Consider the following 13172-nt stretch of genomic DNA (forward strand, 5'->3'; position numbering starts at 1 on the left):
GAGGTTTTCCGGCACCTGGGGCTGTGGTAACGCCATCCCAGCTGCTCATGCGATGAACAGCTTGCTGGGAGACAGAGACCTCAGGAAGTCAGGGTGGCAACCTGAGACGTTCTGGCATCCCCAACCCTAAGAAGGCCTAGCTCCTGCCTCTCCATGGCTCAGGCTGCCTTGGTATCCAAATCCAGCCCTAACGTAGAGCCTCTTCTGTCTTTCAGATGGGCTTCTTCCGTAGAAGGTACAAAGAAATCATCGAAGCTGAGAAAAACCGGAAAGAGAATGAAGAGGCTTGGGACTGGGTCCAGAAGAACCAGTGACCCCACCGCACCAGTCATGTGATGTCCCTCGTGTCCCCATCACCAGCCTGAGGTCCTTGATCTTTGTATCTTCCATATTTGGAAGAAAGAAATCTTCTCCAGATTTTTCGGAGGCCCCACTGATGCTGTTCTCTTCCTCATCCTGTCAAGCCCGGTGCCGACCTGAGATGGCCACCTCCAGCCAGGTCACATGACCGGGGCCACCGCCACTCCCCTTTACGAGATGAACTCAGACAGAACAAAGCAATATTTATGGATACAACATTGTGTGGTCAACCCTCAGGGGAAAACTGTTAACCTAAAGTATTTTTTATAAATGTAAGCCTTTTATATTGACCATGTCTTTATATTTGTATCAATGTTTTATTATTTCTATTAAATAGTTCTATAACTCACTCAAGCACTGAAATCTTGGAGATACATATACCTGCATACAAATTTTAAAGAGAAGAACTTATTCAACTCTGGAACTTGTTGTTGGGGAAGGAAGAAAAAAAAAACTTGCAGATAAAACAAACTGAAGAAACCTCGTGAAATGAATCCACCAAGCTGGACGCACTGAAAAAGCACCAAGGGTATGGCAGGGTCACCTAAGACATTTATTCCCTGTTGTGACCACCTGGAGTCAAGTTCGGAGAGCTTGAAGCATCGGTGTTTTTTCTTACGGACCTCTCACTGGGAGACTCAGCAGGAACTGGGATGGAGCACCAGGTTTCCTCCTAGCAGATGCTCCATGCCATCCTGACTCATGTGACAGGCACTGAACCCTCCTCTGGAGTCAGCAAGTGCTGGATGGACAACTGGTCAACCTCAGAATAGCATCTCATCCCAGACACCATTCGCCAGGGTTCAGAGTCCAGGACTGAAGCTGTGTTCTCTCAGCAAAGATCTGTGTCTCTGTGTGTAAGCTGTCACCTTGTGGTGTAGTGTTAGCACAAGGCTCTCCATTTCTTTTGTCACTCTTGCTGTCCCCAACTGGTGGTGCTGCAGACACCTTCCCAGAAAGAGTCACCCCACATGGCTTGTGTTTATGTCTTAGGTGGAACTTTCAGGAGGCAAACCCTGAAATAGGACTTGGATGCAAATAACTTATTGAGGAAGTCTTCCCAGAAGGTAACAATGAGGAAGTTGAGAATATAAGACAGGAGAGTATGGGAGCCAGGTGACAGTGTAGTGTCCCTTCAGGAGACAACCCAGGAGGTGGCTTCAGACCAAGTAGATCTAGTGGGCAAGTCGGGCTCAGGAACCTGGACTTTTGTAATCCCAACCTGCAGGGGATTGAAACTTGGTGCCCTTAGTTCTTGCTGACAAGATGACTCCGTCATCCAGAGGAGAGCTTTTGGGGGCACCCTCAAGAAAGGAGACCCAGGGTGTTGGGGATTTAGCTCAGTGGTAGAGCGCTTGCCTAGGAAGCACAAGGCCCTGGGTTCAGTCCCCAGCTCCGAAAAAAAATTAACAAAAAAAAAAAAAAGAAAGAAAAGAAAAGAAAGGAGACCCAGAGGTCATACCAAGAACTCTGAGCCAAGAGCTTTGGTGCCCCTTCCCCCACACAAGTGCACGCTTTGTATAACCAAAAAGGCCATGATTCTAAGCTGATCCTAGAAGTCAAATGTTGCATCTGACCCTGGAATGGAGATGGTAGTCACTACAGGGAAGGGCAGCCCAGGAAACCAGTGCACACCCAGCTCTTGAGTTTTATCAAAAGAAATAAGGAAAGAAATCTTCCCAGCCATGTACATCCTAGTCTGTGGGTCAGGCCCTGTGCTGGATGCTGGTGGATCCCCCTGAGAGCACAGTCACCTCATGCCCCAGGGTGGTAAGCCCTCCCACAATAGGCATGGGGTGTGGGTTCTTCATGAACCCCATTTGCAGCTGTTCGATGATGATTGTGAACCGCATCATGGTTTCCTTTAATAAATCACTTGAGAGTCTTGGGTGGTGAGACCGCTACAGAACCATCTGCAAGTTTAGTCAAAGACATCTGTCCCTGCTGGCATACTTCCTGCACAGGGTGTGGCTGCATCAGTGGAGAAGGGTGACTCACGTACACAGCTCAGCAGAGCCGCACCTGAGAAGTCACGGAAGGCAAGAAAGGTAGACTAAACTCTGGAATCTGGCCACTTGGGCCTGATCTCAGATGGTGAGACCTCATGAATAGTCATGGGCTCAGAAGGTCACCATAACCTCAGGAGGCAGGTTTTAAGAAGACTACATGGTGGCTCGGGAAGCAAATCCTAACAGGCACGGTAGGGGAGAGGAGGCAAAGGCCTTTCTGACAATGTTGAGAGCTAGGGCTGTGGCTGCCTGGCACAGAGGCGGGGGAAGAGGGTGGGGGTCATGGAATTCTCTCAACTGGGTTGCAGGTGGGTTAATGTGCCTACGTTACCTCTTTCTAGAACGTTCTTTTAAAAAGCCCCCTGTGGGTAGCCCATTCTTGTGCCTCTGAGTTCATCCTGCAGACATTCTCTGGGGCGCTACCATTTGTCTATGTACAGGTTTTAGTTGTGTCTTCTGTGGTTTTAACCAGCTCAAGAAGGTCTAGAGCACCCCCAAAGTGAGCCCAGCCACAAAGAGGCTATGAAACTTAGACACACAAGAACACTAGCAGGAGGGACCCATAGGCACACCCTCTGTCTTGTCACTGTGGTCTCAGGCAATGCTTTGGGAAAGCACCTCAGGGCTCAGAGGTTTGACAGGTTGCATGAAGTCATCCGTCCAAGTCCCCCCTCCATCCATTCTTTTGCACCCCCACCACTGACACCCCACCCCACCCTCACGCACTACTAAAGCCAAAGGCAAGGGAATCATTAAATAAACAGCGTACTGTTGGGACGTCCCAGTGACCAGTGACCCCTGTTGCGTGCTACCTGTTGAGCCCCAGTGTGGTAGGTGTGGAAACGTTATTCACATTTATTTAAGGATGAGACAACTTTATACCCAATTACCTGGGAAACAGAAACCTAGGAAAGGAGAGCCCAACGTCAACTTCCTGAAACTTAGAGGCTACTACGAAGCACTGTCATTTGATGGGAGGAGCTCCGGGACAGAGCGCTTGCCCGACACACGGGAAGCACCGGGTTCGTTCCCTAGAATCCCCCCTCCCCGATATCACTTGGGGGAGCCATCCCTTGAGTAAACAAAAGGCAGGAAGTGGATATTCTCATTATTATTCCACGATTCCTAGAGAACACAGAACTTTAATAGATGTGGGTTCCGGTTGTGGAGTATATGTTCTATGATAATGACGGAAGGGAGGCTGCAGAGCCCCTGGGGCCGAGTGAGCCTTCTAGAATGCCTTCTGAGTTTTCAGCACGTGGGGAGCGGTGAGTAGATCACCCTGACAGCAGTGAGGCGATGTGGTGCTCTCTACGGCTGATCTGCATCTCGATCTGTTATGGCGTTTGGTCTGGTTTGCTTTGTGTGATCCCAATGTGCACAGTGTGATGGGCGGTGTGGGTTTAAGATTTATGAGTGGTTTGTTGCATGGCAGGCATCTCTGCTCTCTGCATGTCTGCAGCTTTACACACACACACACACACACACACACACACACACACACACACACAGCCCGAGAGGATCAGAGTGGGAGGGCCGCCCTTCCTCACTGTGTCTTGTGCACATGTCTCTCTCTGCGGTCACTTCTGAATCACTTGCACTGTTTAGGAGATGCCAGGTTTACAGAAATAAGTGTTTAGAATAAAATAAACAAAAATGGCTTCAAATGATACCATAATGTCCGACTGTGATTTCTTTGCTGCTGTGAACTTCGTGAGGATCTGAAGAGGGAATTCCAGTATAATTCAATGTGAGCGCTAAAGAGCACACAGAAGGGCTGCTGATTACCCTGGGAGCAATCCACGTGATGGAGCTGAACCTGCCCTTAAGACACAATTTGGACACTACCACCTATGTGTAATGCCTGCCTTCCTGGGGCTGGACCTGGTGTCTGTCTGTCTGTCTGTCTGTCTGTCTGTCTGTCTGTCTGTCTAGAGAGAAATACAGCCCAACGAAATGGGTGTGTTCCTCATCACAAACAGACCTCTTCCACATGTGTAAGTCACTAAGCATTTGCCCAGGCTATCCTCAAACTTGTTGTGTAGCCAAGGATAACCCAAATTCTAATCCTTCTGCCTCTACCTCTTCAGTACCAGAATTGCAGGTGTGTGTCACCACATCTGGTTTTTTGACGGCGGGAATCTCATTCCAAGCAAGGTTCTGCCAGCTGCACTAATATGCCCAGTCTCCTGGAAGCTTTCTGCCGGCCGCCTGGCTCATCGTCAGAGGCTTCATTTTCTTAGATTTTTAAATCTCTTTTCGCTAGTTACAGCCTCGTTCTTATCCCACATACTATTAATTTGTGGATTAACAAAGATCTACCTAATGCGTTGTTTGTTTTCAAGAATGAGCTTCTGGCCCTATGAAGTGTGGGTTTTGCTTTCTAGTCAGTCACAACTTCCACGTGTCTGAATTTGTTCTCTACAGCCTTCATGGTTAGCGTCACCTTACGGCTGGCGAGCTGGCCCAGTGGTTAAGTGGTTAAGCGCGCGCGCGCGCGCGCGCGCACACACACACACACACACACACACACACACACACACACACACACACACACACACACACACACACACAGGCTGCACTTCTTTCCTCTCATGACTCTCATTCATGGGCTGAGGCCCCTCTCGCAGCTCATTAGTTGTTTATTTACTGTTGGCCGGCGGTTGGTGACTTCCTTAGAAAGTTCTCTGTGGTAGTTCTTTGAAGCCTGGGATGACATATGTTCCTGCAGAGAGCATTTGCCTTCACCTTTGCCAGGCTCCCATTTGGGGCCTAGGGGTTTTAATGGACCACCCATTAAATAGGCACGGCAGATCCACTCCAAGGCCAGCCTGTGTTCTGCCTTCACAGGGTAGGATACAGCGCCCCCGCATGGCCCTGTGCTCTGCTCTCCGCCATGGAGAATCCCACAGTGCCTCGGTCCTAGCCCGGGGCAGAATGCCTGTTTCTGATTGGCTCTTTCGTCTGTCCATTCACTCATTCACGATTCCAGATTTGGCTAGGTAGCCTGGGCTGGCCTGGCCCTGGAATCATCCCACCTCGACCTGTAAAGTAATAAAATCAGTCGTGTTCCTCTATGCCTGCCACTCTATAGGCCACTGAACCCTGCAAGACCACGAAAGCTGAACTTCTGCTTTGTTAGCCATGACAGAGGCTTAGGACAGACGTGAAAGAATCTTCTTCCACAGGCCTCTCCACCATCACCTTCCTCCGGCTTTGGTTTGGGAATTTCAAACTTCCGCTATCTCCCGAGTGGTCGGTTGGCTAGCTGGTTGCTTGAGCCAGTGTGTCACGATTTAGCCCTGGATGGCCTGAAACGCACTAGGTAGACCAGGCTGACCTCAAATTCAGAGATCTTCCTGCTTCTGCCTCCCAATCGCTAGGATTAGCTGTGTGCACTACCACACCAGCCTTCTTCAGGGGTTTTAAATATGCTCTGAAAACATTTTCCTCCAGGACTACAACAGGACAGCTTGGCAGCTCTAAAGGCACCAGCTGCCAAGCCTGAGTTCGATTCCTGGCACCCTTGTGATGGAAGGAGGGAACTGACTCCGGAAAGTCACCCTCTGGCTTCCACACATGCACCGTGGCGTGTGCACACCCCCAGCACATAAATGAACGTTTAAAAAAAAACCTACTAAAATGTTAGTCATTACTCTAAACATGCTTGCTGATGCTGCTGAGAGGGTTGGTCCTGCCTGCACTCCCTCCCAAACACGCAGCCTCCTGCTGTGTGTGGCTGTTTGTAACACTTTTTATTCTTACTACAGAACAACAGCAAAGGAAAACTAAGCTTGCAGAGAAGTAGAAAGAATTTTAAGTAAACCCCAAGTCCTTGGCATCTAGATTTTGCATCCGCATTTTGTCACATGTGGTTTGTCATTTCTCCGCCATTCTTCTCTCCACGCACTCGTGCTTCCTGATGTTCAACGGAGGCTGTGGCTGCAGCTCAGTCTCTTCTGGAGGTCAATAGATGTTTTTTCTGTTGGTTTGACCGGTAATCCTATTTCTCACCTATGATGTCTATTTGATTCTTTTGGAATCTGCTCGGGTGGTTTCTAGTTTTTCCCCTCTATATAAGCACGTTTATCACTCATTTCTTTAACCACACGAAGTTTTCATGAAGCGAATGCCGCTCCCAAGAGAGAGCTGAGGTCTCTGTTGCCATTAGCTCTGTTGCTTCTGAACTCGAGTCTATTCCCCTCATATTTTCTTAACCTTAAACTGCTCATCCTCCTGAGAACATATCTGTTGGACTTCGAAATGTTTTCCCCATAGAACATTTCCATTTGCTTCTGCAGGACGTCCAAGAGACTCAGTAACGGGTACTGTTTTAAATTAAATCCTCGAGGCTCTCGGGCCACCCAGTTGGTGAGACTTTCAGAGCAGTTTCTTCTCCTGTCCAATACCACAGTTCTGGTTGGACACTTGCTTGGTGTCCTTTGGAGGGGCAGCGGGAGATGGCTTGTCACTCCACCTTGCAACTCGACTTTCCTGTCTTAGACATATAGAAAGGAGACACTCCACTCAGATTCCTCCCCTGGACTGGTCCAGGGCTGTCTCCCGTGCCTATTCTCCCTGGTGATACAGACACTGAAAGTCATGTTCGCCCGGCTTGGCGGTGTGTCCAGAGCAGAACCAAGCCTCAGCAGTCTGCTTGCCAATCACCCTTTCCAGGGCTCCGCCCAGCTCAGTGCTGGGCTTACGAATGCTTTAAACTCTTAACATTCCATCAATAATTTACAAATACAATATTTCAACTTTGTAAAATTTACGTTTGTTTATTCATTTCGTATCTGTGTGTGCATACGCACGTGCCAACCAGCAGGCACGAAGACCACAGCATGCATGTGGAAGTCATCAGTCGATTCACAGACATTTTTTTTCTCTCCCACCATGTGGGTTCCAGGGATTGAACTGTGGTCGTCAGGGTTGGCAGCAAGCCTCTGTACCCACTGAGCCCTCTCAGCAGCCCTCAGCGTTTCATCTTTCATTTTGAAATATTTTCTATATATCTGCATTTGCTACATTTGACCTGACTGGGGGCTGGAGAATGGCTCAAGGTGAAGCGTGCTGCTCTTGCAGAGAGGCTGAATGTGCTTCTAACACAGAAGACTCAGGACTGCCTGTGATCCCAGTTCCAGGGGACTACGCCTTTTGCTGGCCACACGCTCGCACACAGACACAGACACAGACACAGACACAGACACACACACACACACACACACACACACACACACACACACACACACACACAGAAAGCCTGGAAGCAATAGGGTGTATAACACATGTCCACCAGTATAACACTTGTGAACATCATTTAATCCCTCTAGGATTTCCATTCACCAGAGATGCCTTTTGGCCGAGGGTTTTTATTAGTGAGGATGATACGGATGTCGCTATTGGCAGTCACTCTGTGTAGTAAAACTCATTGGATGTAGTGCTTGAGACTGGTCGTGTGCCGGAACTGGTGTGATCCAGAGCTGGCGGGGAGAGGGAGATGGTCCTGAGCTGCACTGACGTGTGTTTAACGTCAGCAGTGGTGGTCATTATTGGGGTGCATTTTGCTGCTGCTCATGTAGACACAGCACACATTACAAGCCCTGACTTCCTGCAAATGTGTATGGAGGACGGGATCTGCATGCACCTCGGACAGACATGATCTGCCGCTCTCAGGCTAAGAAAGTTCAGTCCTTACCCGTGACATCACAGGACAGCGCTGACAGTTTGTGGATCTGAAGATTTTACAACTTGACAGCCCACAGGATTCAGACGCTGACCTGTGGCGGTCTCTGTCCTGTGGCTGGGAGACAGATTCTCTCAGCCACCATGCCAAGCGTCTCGTTTCCTGAACTTGCCCTGAACCCAGAATGTAGATCCAGCTGCGTGTTCCTCCTCATTAAACTGTCCACAGCAATCAGAAGTGACCAGGTACTCCGTAGCCCTTCAGTTCCTGGCACCGTCCCTAGAGTCGAGATGGTAGCTATTCCTCTGTCCCTAACTATACCTTCGTTCTAGCTTGCCCAATTCTGAAATCCCACCGTGGGCTGCTGGAGTTCCCCCTGAATATTTCATGGATTCTGTATTAGTTTCTTTTCCTTTTGCTGAAACAAAGTTCCTGTCAAGAACAACTGAAGGCATGGTTTATTTGAGCTCATTATTTAAGAGCACAGCCTATTGTGGTGGGACAGGCACAACCAACGGGAGTTTGGGGCGGCTGGTCACACTGTACCTGCCATCAGGAAGCAGAGAGAGAGGAAGGCTGGTGGTGATGACCTCGCATTCCCAGTTTTCTTCAGCTGGGACCCTGGCCCACAGGATGTTACTGCCCACATTCAGGGTGGGTCTTCAATGAACTAGAAAATCCCTCAGAGACATGCCTGATTTGTTCAAGGGGGTTGGGGACTCTGTCAGGTTGACAGGCAGGAGAAGCCACCACCGGTGCCCTCTTGCTGAGCGCTCACAGAGAGAGAGGCAAGGATCTCTTTGGGTTTTTTTTCTGTAATCAATTCTCAAAGCACTCACCTCCAAATCCCTGGAGAGTGGATTCAATATGTTCAATAGGAACAAATCGTAGATCACGAACAGTCCAGCTGTGGTACACGTGGACAAGTATTGATTTCAAGAAAACCTGAAGTTGAACAGAAAAGGAAATACAAGCAGAGCCCACTGCACAATTCAGCTATGAGCACATTTATATAGTCATGGTAAACACTGAGGATCAAACCATGCACCTGGGCATGATGGCCAAAGATTCAGGCAATAGAAGCAGGCAGAGCTCTGTGGGTTCAAGGCCAACCTGATCTATATAAGGTATTTGAGGCCAGCAAAGGTGGCATGTCAGAACCTGTCTCATTTGTTTATTTTATTTACATGAGTACACTGCCGCTGTCTTCAGACACCAAAAGAGGGCATCGGATCCCATTACAGATGGCTGTGAGCCACCATGGGGTTGCTGGGAATTGAATTCAGGACCTCTGAAAGAGCAGTCAGTGCTCTAAACCACTGAGCCATCTCTCCAGCCCCAGAATATATTTGATAGATAGATAGATAGATAGATAGATAGATAGATAGATAGATAGATAGATAGATAAGTGGGGCAGGAAATAGGGACTCAGTGGCCCAAGATTTCAGAAATGAATTAAATCTTCCTCTTCAACCAAAGAACCCCTCCAGGCAATACCTGAAATATCAAGACAAAGGTGAGTGACACTTGTGAGGTAGGCAGAAGCCACATGCAGTGGTACACACCCGTCATCTGTCACTCCAGCACCTGGAAGCAGAAACAGGAGGCCGTGAGTTCAAGACCAGCCGGGACTACATAGTGAGGAAGCATGGTGTATGATACCTCCTTATCATCCCAATGCTTGGAAGGCAGAGGCAGGAGAATCATGAGTTCAATTCCAGCCTGGACTACACATTAAAAACCTGTCTTAAAAATAAAGACAACAACAACAAAACGGAGGATGGAGAGGCAGCTTAACAGTTAAGAACACTGGCTGTGCTTTCAGTCAACCCTGGTTCGATTCCCAGTGCCGACATAGTAGATGACTCACAACCATCTATAATTCTAGTTCTAGGCCAATACTTTTCTGCACTCCACATGCACACACACGCACACACACACACGTATGCAGACAAAAATCCCCCTATGCATAAAATATATGTATATATGGCTGTGGTACGTGTCTGTCATTCCAACACTTAAGAAGTAGAAAAAGAAGGATCAGGAACTCAAGGTCAAGATGAGGTACAATGAAAACTCATTTCAGAGAGAGGGGAGGGAGGGGAGAGAGAGAGAGAGAGAGAGAGAGAGAGAGAACATACACACACACTGTCCATACAAAGGAGGAATGGCCGTGAGCCCTGAGAGATGTAAGTTTCTGCCACGCTTTATAAGTTAATTAATTATCTAGATTATGTGCTCTGTAATTTCCACCAGTGTAAAGTCATAATCTGAAAGTCATCTGTAGCAGATGCTGTCTGTGCCTGAAGAGATTATAAAATGTAAGGATGTGTCTGAGATAGTCTGTAGCGTGTCGGGGATCCTTGACAGGAACGGCTAATGGACTTGGCACACACAGGATGGCAGGGCATTATCTTAGAGTAGGTTCCCCGTGAGAAGGCCTGACGCAGAGGCTTGTATGGAAATTCTTTATCAGGAGTACAGCCACAGAGTATGAAGGGTGGGGAGCAAAGGAGGGGCCGCAGGCAGGAAGTCACAGCTGAGCTGGCCGCTGCCCACTACGGGGAACCTCTGTACCTGTCTCAGCCAGCCTAGGCCAGCAAGGATGAGCCGTTATCTATTAGACCTTCTCTCTGCCACCCCACGCCATCACTGCAGTGGTCAAATATGCCTTGCTGTAATCACCCTGTGGACCACAGGGACTGTGCCACCTGAGAAACTGGCTTGGGACTCTGATGAGGTGGATCATGTTCAAACCCCGGAAATCTCAAAACCTGAGGTTTAAACCTCATCCTGAGAGCCGCCAGAGTGGGACTAACTCCTTCTCTATTTCCATCCCTGCCACGGGAGTTTGTCACCCGAGACCCCAACCAGGTGGTCACAGGTAATCAGCCACCAGAAATTCTTCCCCATGCAAATTGAGCATCACCAGAATCTTAGCCTCGACCTACAGAATGCATTCACCCCCAAATCCCATCCCGACCCCCAAGGTTCCTATAGTCCCTGTCCACACAGAATGAAAAACACAAGCTATTTCACCAATGATCGATCATCTGAGACTGGGTGGTTTTACTGAGGTGTAACACTTCTGTGAGGACTCTCTACCTACCCCAAGCACTCAGGGCTGGACCTTTGGACCTGCCTGCTTGGTCAGAATCCCCTCCCTCGCAGAGGCTCACATCAGAGCAGGGCCCAACATTACTGCTGCCAGTACAGCCACCACGGGACCAGGAACGACCTGAGCTGGGGACCCGAACCTCTTCACTCCTTTTCTAAGGGCTGTGGCACTATTCTGGCATTTCCGCCAGCCTGGAGTTCTCCGGACTCCATTTTCCAGAGGGAGAAGCAGACCGCGGACCCTACCAGTTCTAACTTCACCCAGTCTTCTTCCAGCCGGGGAGAGGCAGATCCCGGAACCACCTCACCCCCACATTTCTTAACAACTGCCTGGGAGTCAGCTCCTACACACTGTTTTATGAAGTTCAGTCCAAGTCCGAACTTGTTAGGAGCAGCAGTAGCAGGCAAGACCTTGCACGGTGTCACTGCAGGATATAGTAGAACCGGAGTTGGGGATTTAGCTCAGTGGTAGAGTGCTTGCCTAGCAAGCACAAGGCCCTGGGTTCGTCCCCAGCTCAAAAAAAAAAAAAAAAAAAAAGATACAGTAGAACCAACAGACAGGAGCTGTCTACCTCGGCTGAGCCAAGGCCCAAGTTTGCACTTGGAGAGTCCACCCTGAGAGGTCATCTGATGCAGTCCAAAACTCACAATCCTACAGGGGCAGCAGAGGTACCTAGCCACAAGCCCCTCCCTCCAGCTTTCCCAGCCAGAGCCAGTTCTGAACTGTTGACAGTCATAGCTCTCCTGGGGAGTTTCTCACCACAGAGAGGGCTCAGAGCTTCCAGAGTAAAGTTCCAACCCCTCAGTAAATTGCAACAGTGTTGGAAACTAGAGTCCGGTTTGTACTGAAATTCCCCCAAATACTAACTAGCTTCTCTGTGGCTTCAAAGGCCTGAGGGACAATCCAGACACCCCCCCCCCCCCGCCCGCCCCCCAACCCTGAGCTGGTCAATCAAGAAAGCTGTCTTCCAGCTGCCCTCTGGCGGTCAGAATGCGTCACTACAGTTCTTCTCCTTTGATGTGTGTGGGTGTTTCCAGGAACTCAAATGAATTTAACTTTCCAAAACGTCAGTGAAATAGTGCCAGGGGAACAGCGGTAATCAAGAAATTAAGTTATGCAATTAGGGAGAGCAATGAGAAATCAAAGGTTTTTGTTTTCGTTTTTGCTTTTTAAATAAAATACTCCAACCATAAACTTACAAAATCTAATTTCAAATAAAACATTTGTTTCAAACAACAGAAGTCTGAAGAAATAGTGAAAAGCTCCGAGGTGACGTGGGGCTGTCCTCTGCTCTGATTCCTGGCTTGTTCCCCGACTCCAAAGTTAAAGGCACCACACTGAGAGAGTCCCTGAAGTGGAAGATTCTCTAGGGTTTCATTACTACAAAAGTGTCAACCTTAAAGACCCCGCCTAATCCCACCATAGGAGCTCTTTGATTCTGAAATATGGATGGACGCCACACCCTATTTAATATAGATTACATGTGTTCACAGATGTTTAACTGGTACCTAGAGTCTATCCACTTAGAATGTTTTCCGTGTATACGTGTTTGTGTGTGTTTGTGTGTGTGTGTGTGTGTGTGTGTGTGTGTGTGTGTGTGTGTGTGCACATCTGTAGGTTCATGCATATCTGGTCCCCTGGAGCTGGAGTTAAAGACAGTTATGACCCACCTAACCTGGGTGCTGGTTGGAACCCAGTACTCTGAGAGACTCCTGTCCTCTGGAAGAGCCGTGTGCATGCTTACCCATGAGCCATTTCTCCAGCCCAAACACAGAATTTTGCCTACTAAAACTGTTGGCGTTGGGTTAATCAGCCATCTGTATTTGAGTTCTTTTTAAAGAAGCTAGTGATATCAGACAAACTACTCTAATCCCAGAAAGGAAAGGCGAGAGGGAGAGAGACAGACAAAGACCCGTAAATTAGAAAAAATATGAAGGAAATCGCCAAGATTTGCTCACATCCAAAACTATCGCCCGACACAGTATCAGCTCGAATTGTT

At 48.6% G+C, this 13172-nt stretch overlaps 1 protein-coding gene across 1 annotated transcript in view; it reads left to right on the forward strand.

The window, feature by feature from the left end:
• The window catches only part of Itga9 (integrin subunit alpha 9), a 309149-nt gene extending 305108 nt beyond the window's left edge, over positions 1 to 4041 (forward strand). The window contains 1 exon segment of the mRNA NM_001420002.2: positions 216 to 4041. Coding sequence (NP_001406931.1) covers positions 216 to 314 — 99 coding nt within the window. The 3' untranslated portion in view covers positions 315 to 4041.
• Positions 4042 to 13172: the final 9131 nt, after the last annotated feature.

The sequence above is a fragment of the Rattus norvegicus genome, chromosome 8 (genome assembly GCF_021556685.1).
Source record: "Rattus norvegicus strain SHRSP/BbbUtx chromosome 8, alternate assembly SHRSP_T2T, whole genome shotgun sequence".
NCBI classification, from domain to species: Eukaryota; Metazoa; Chordata; class Mammalia; order Rodentia; family Muridae; genus Rattus; species Rattus norvegicus.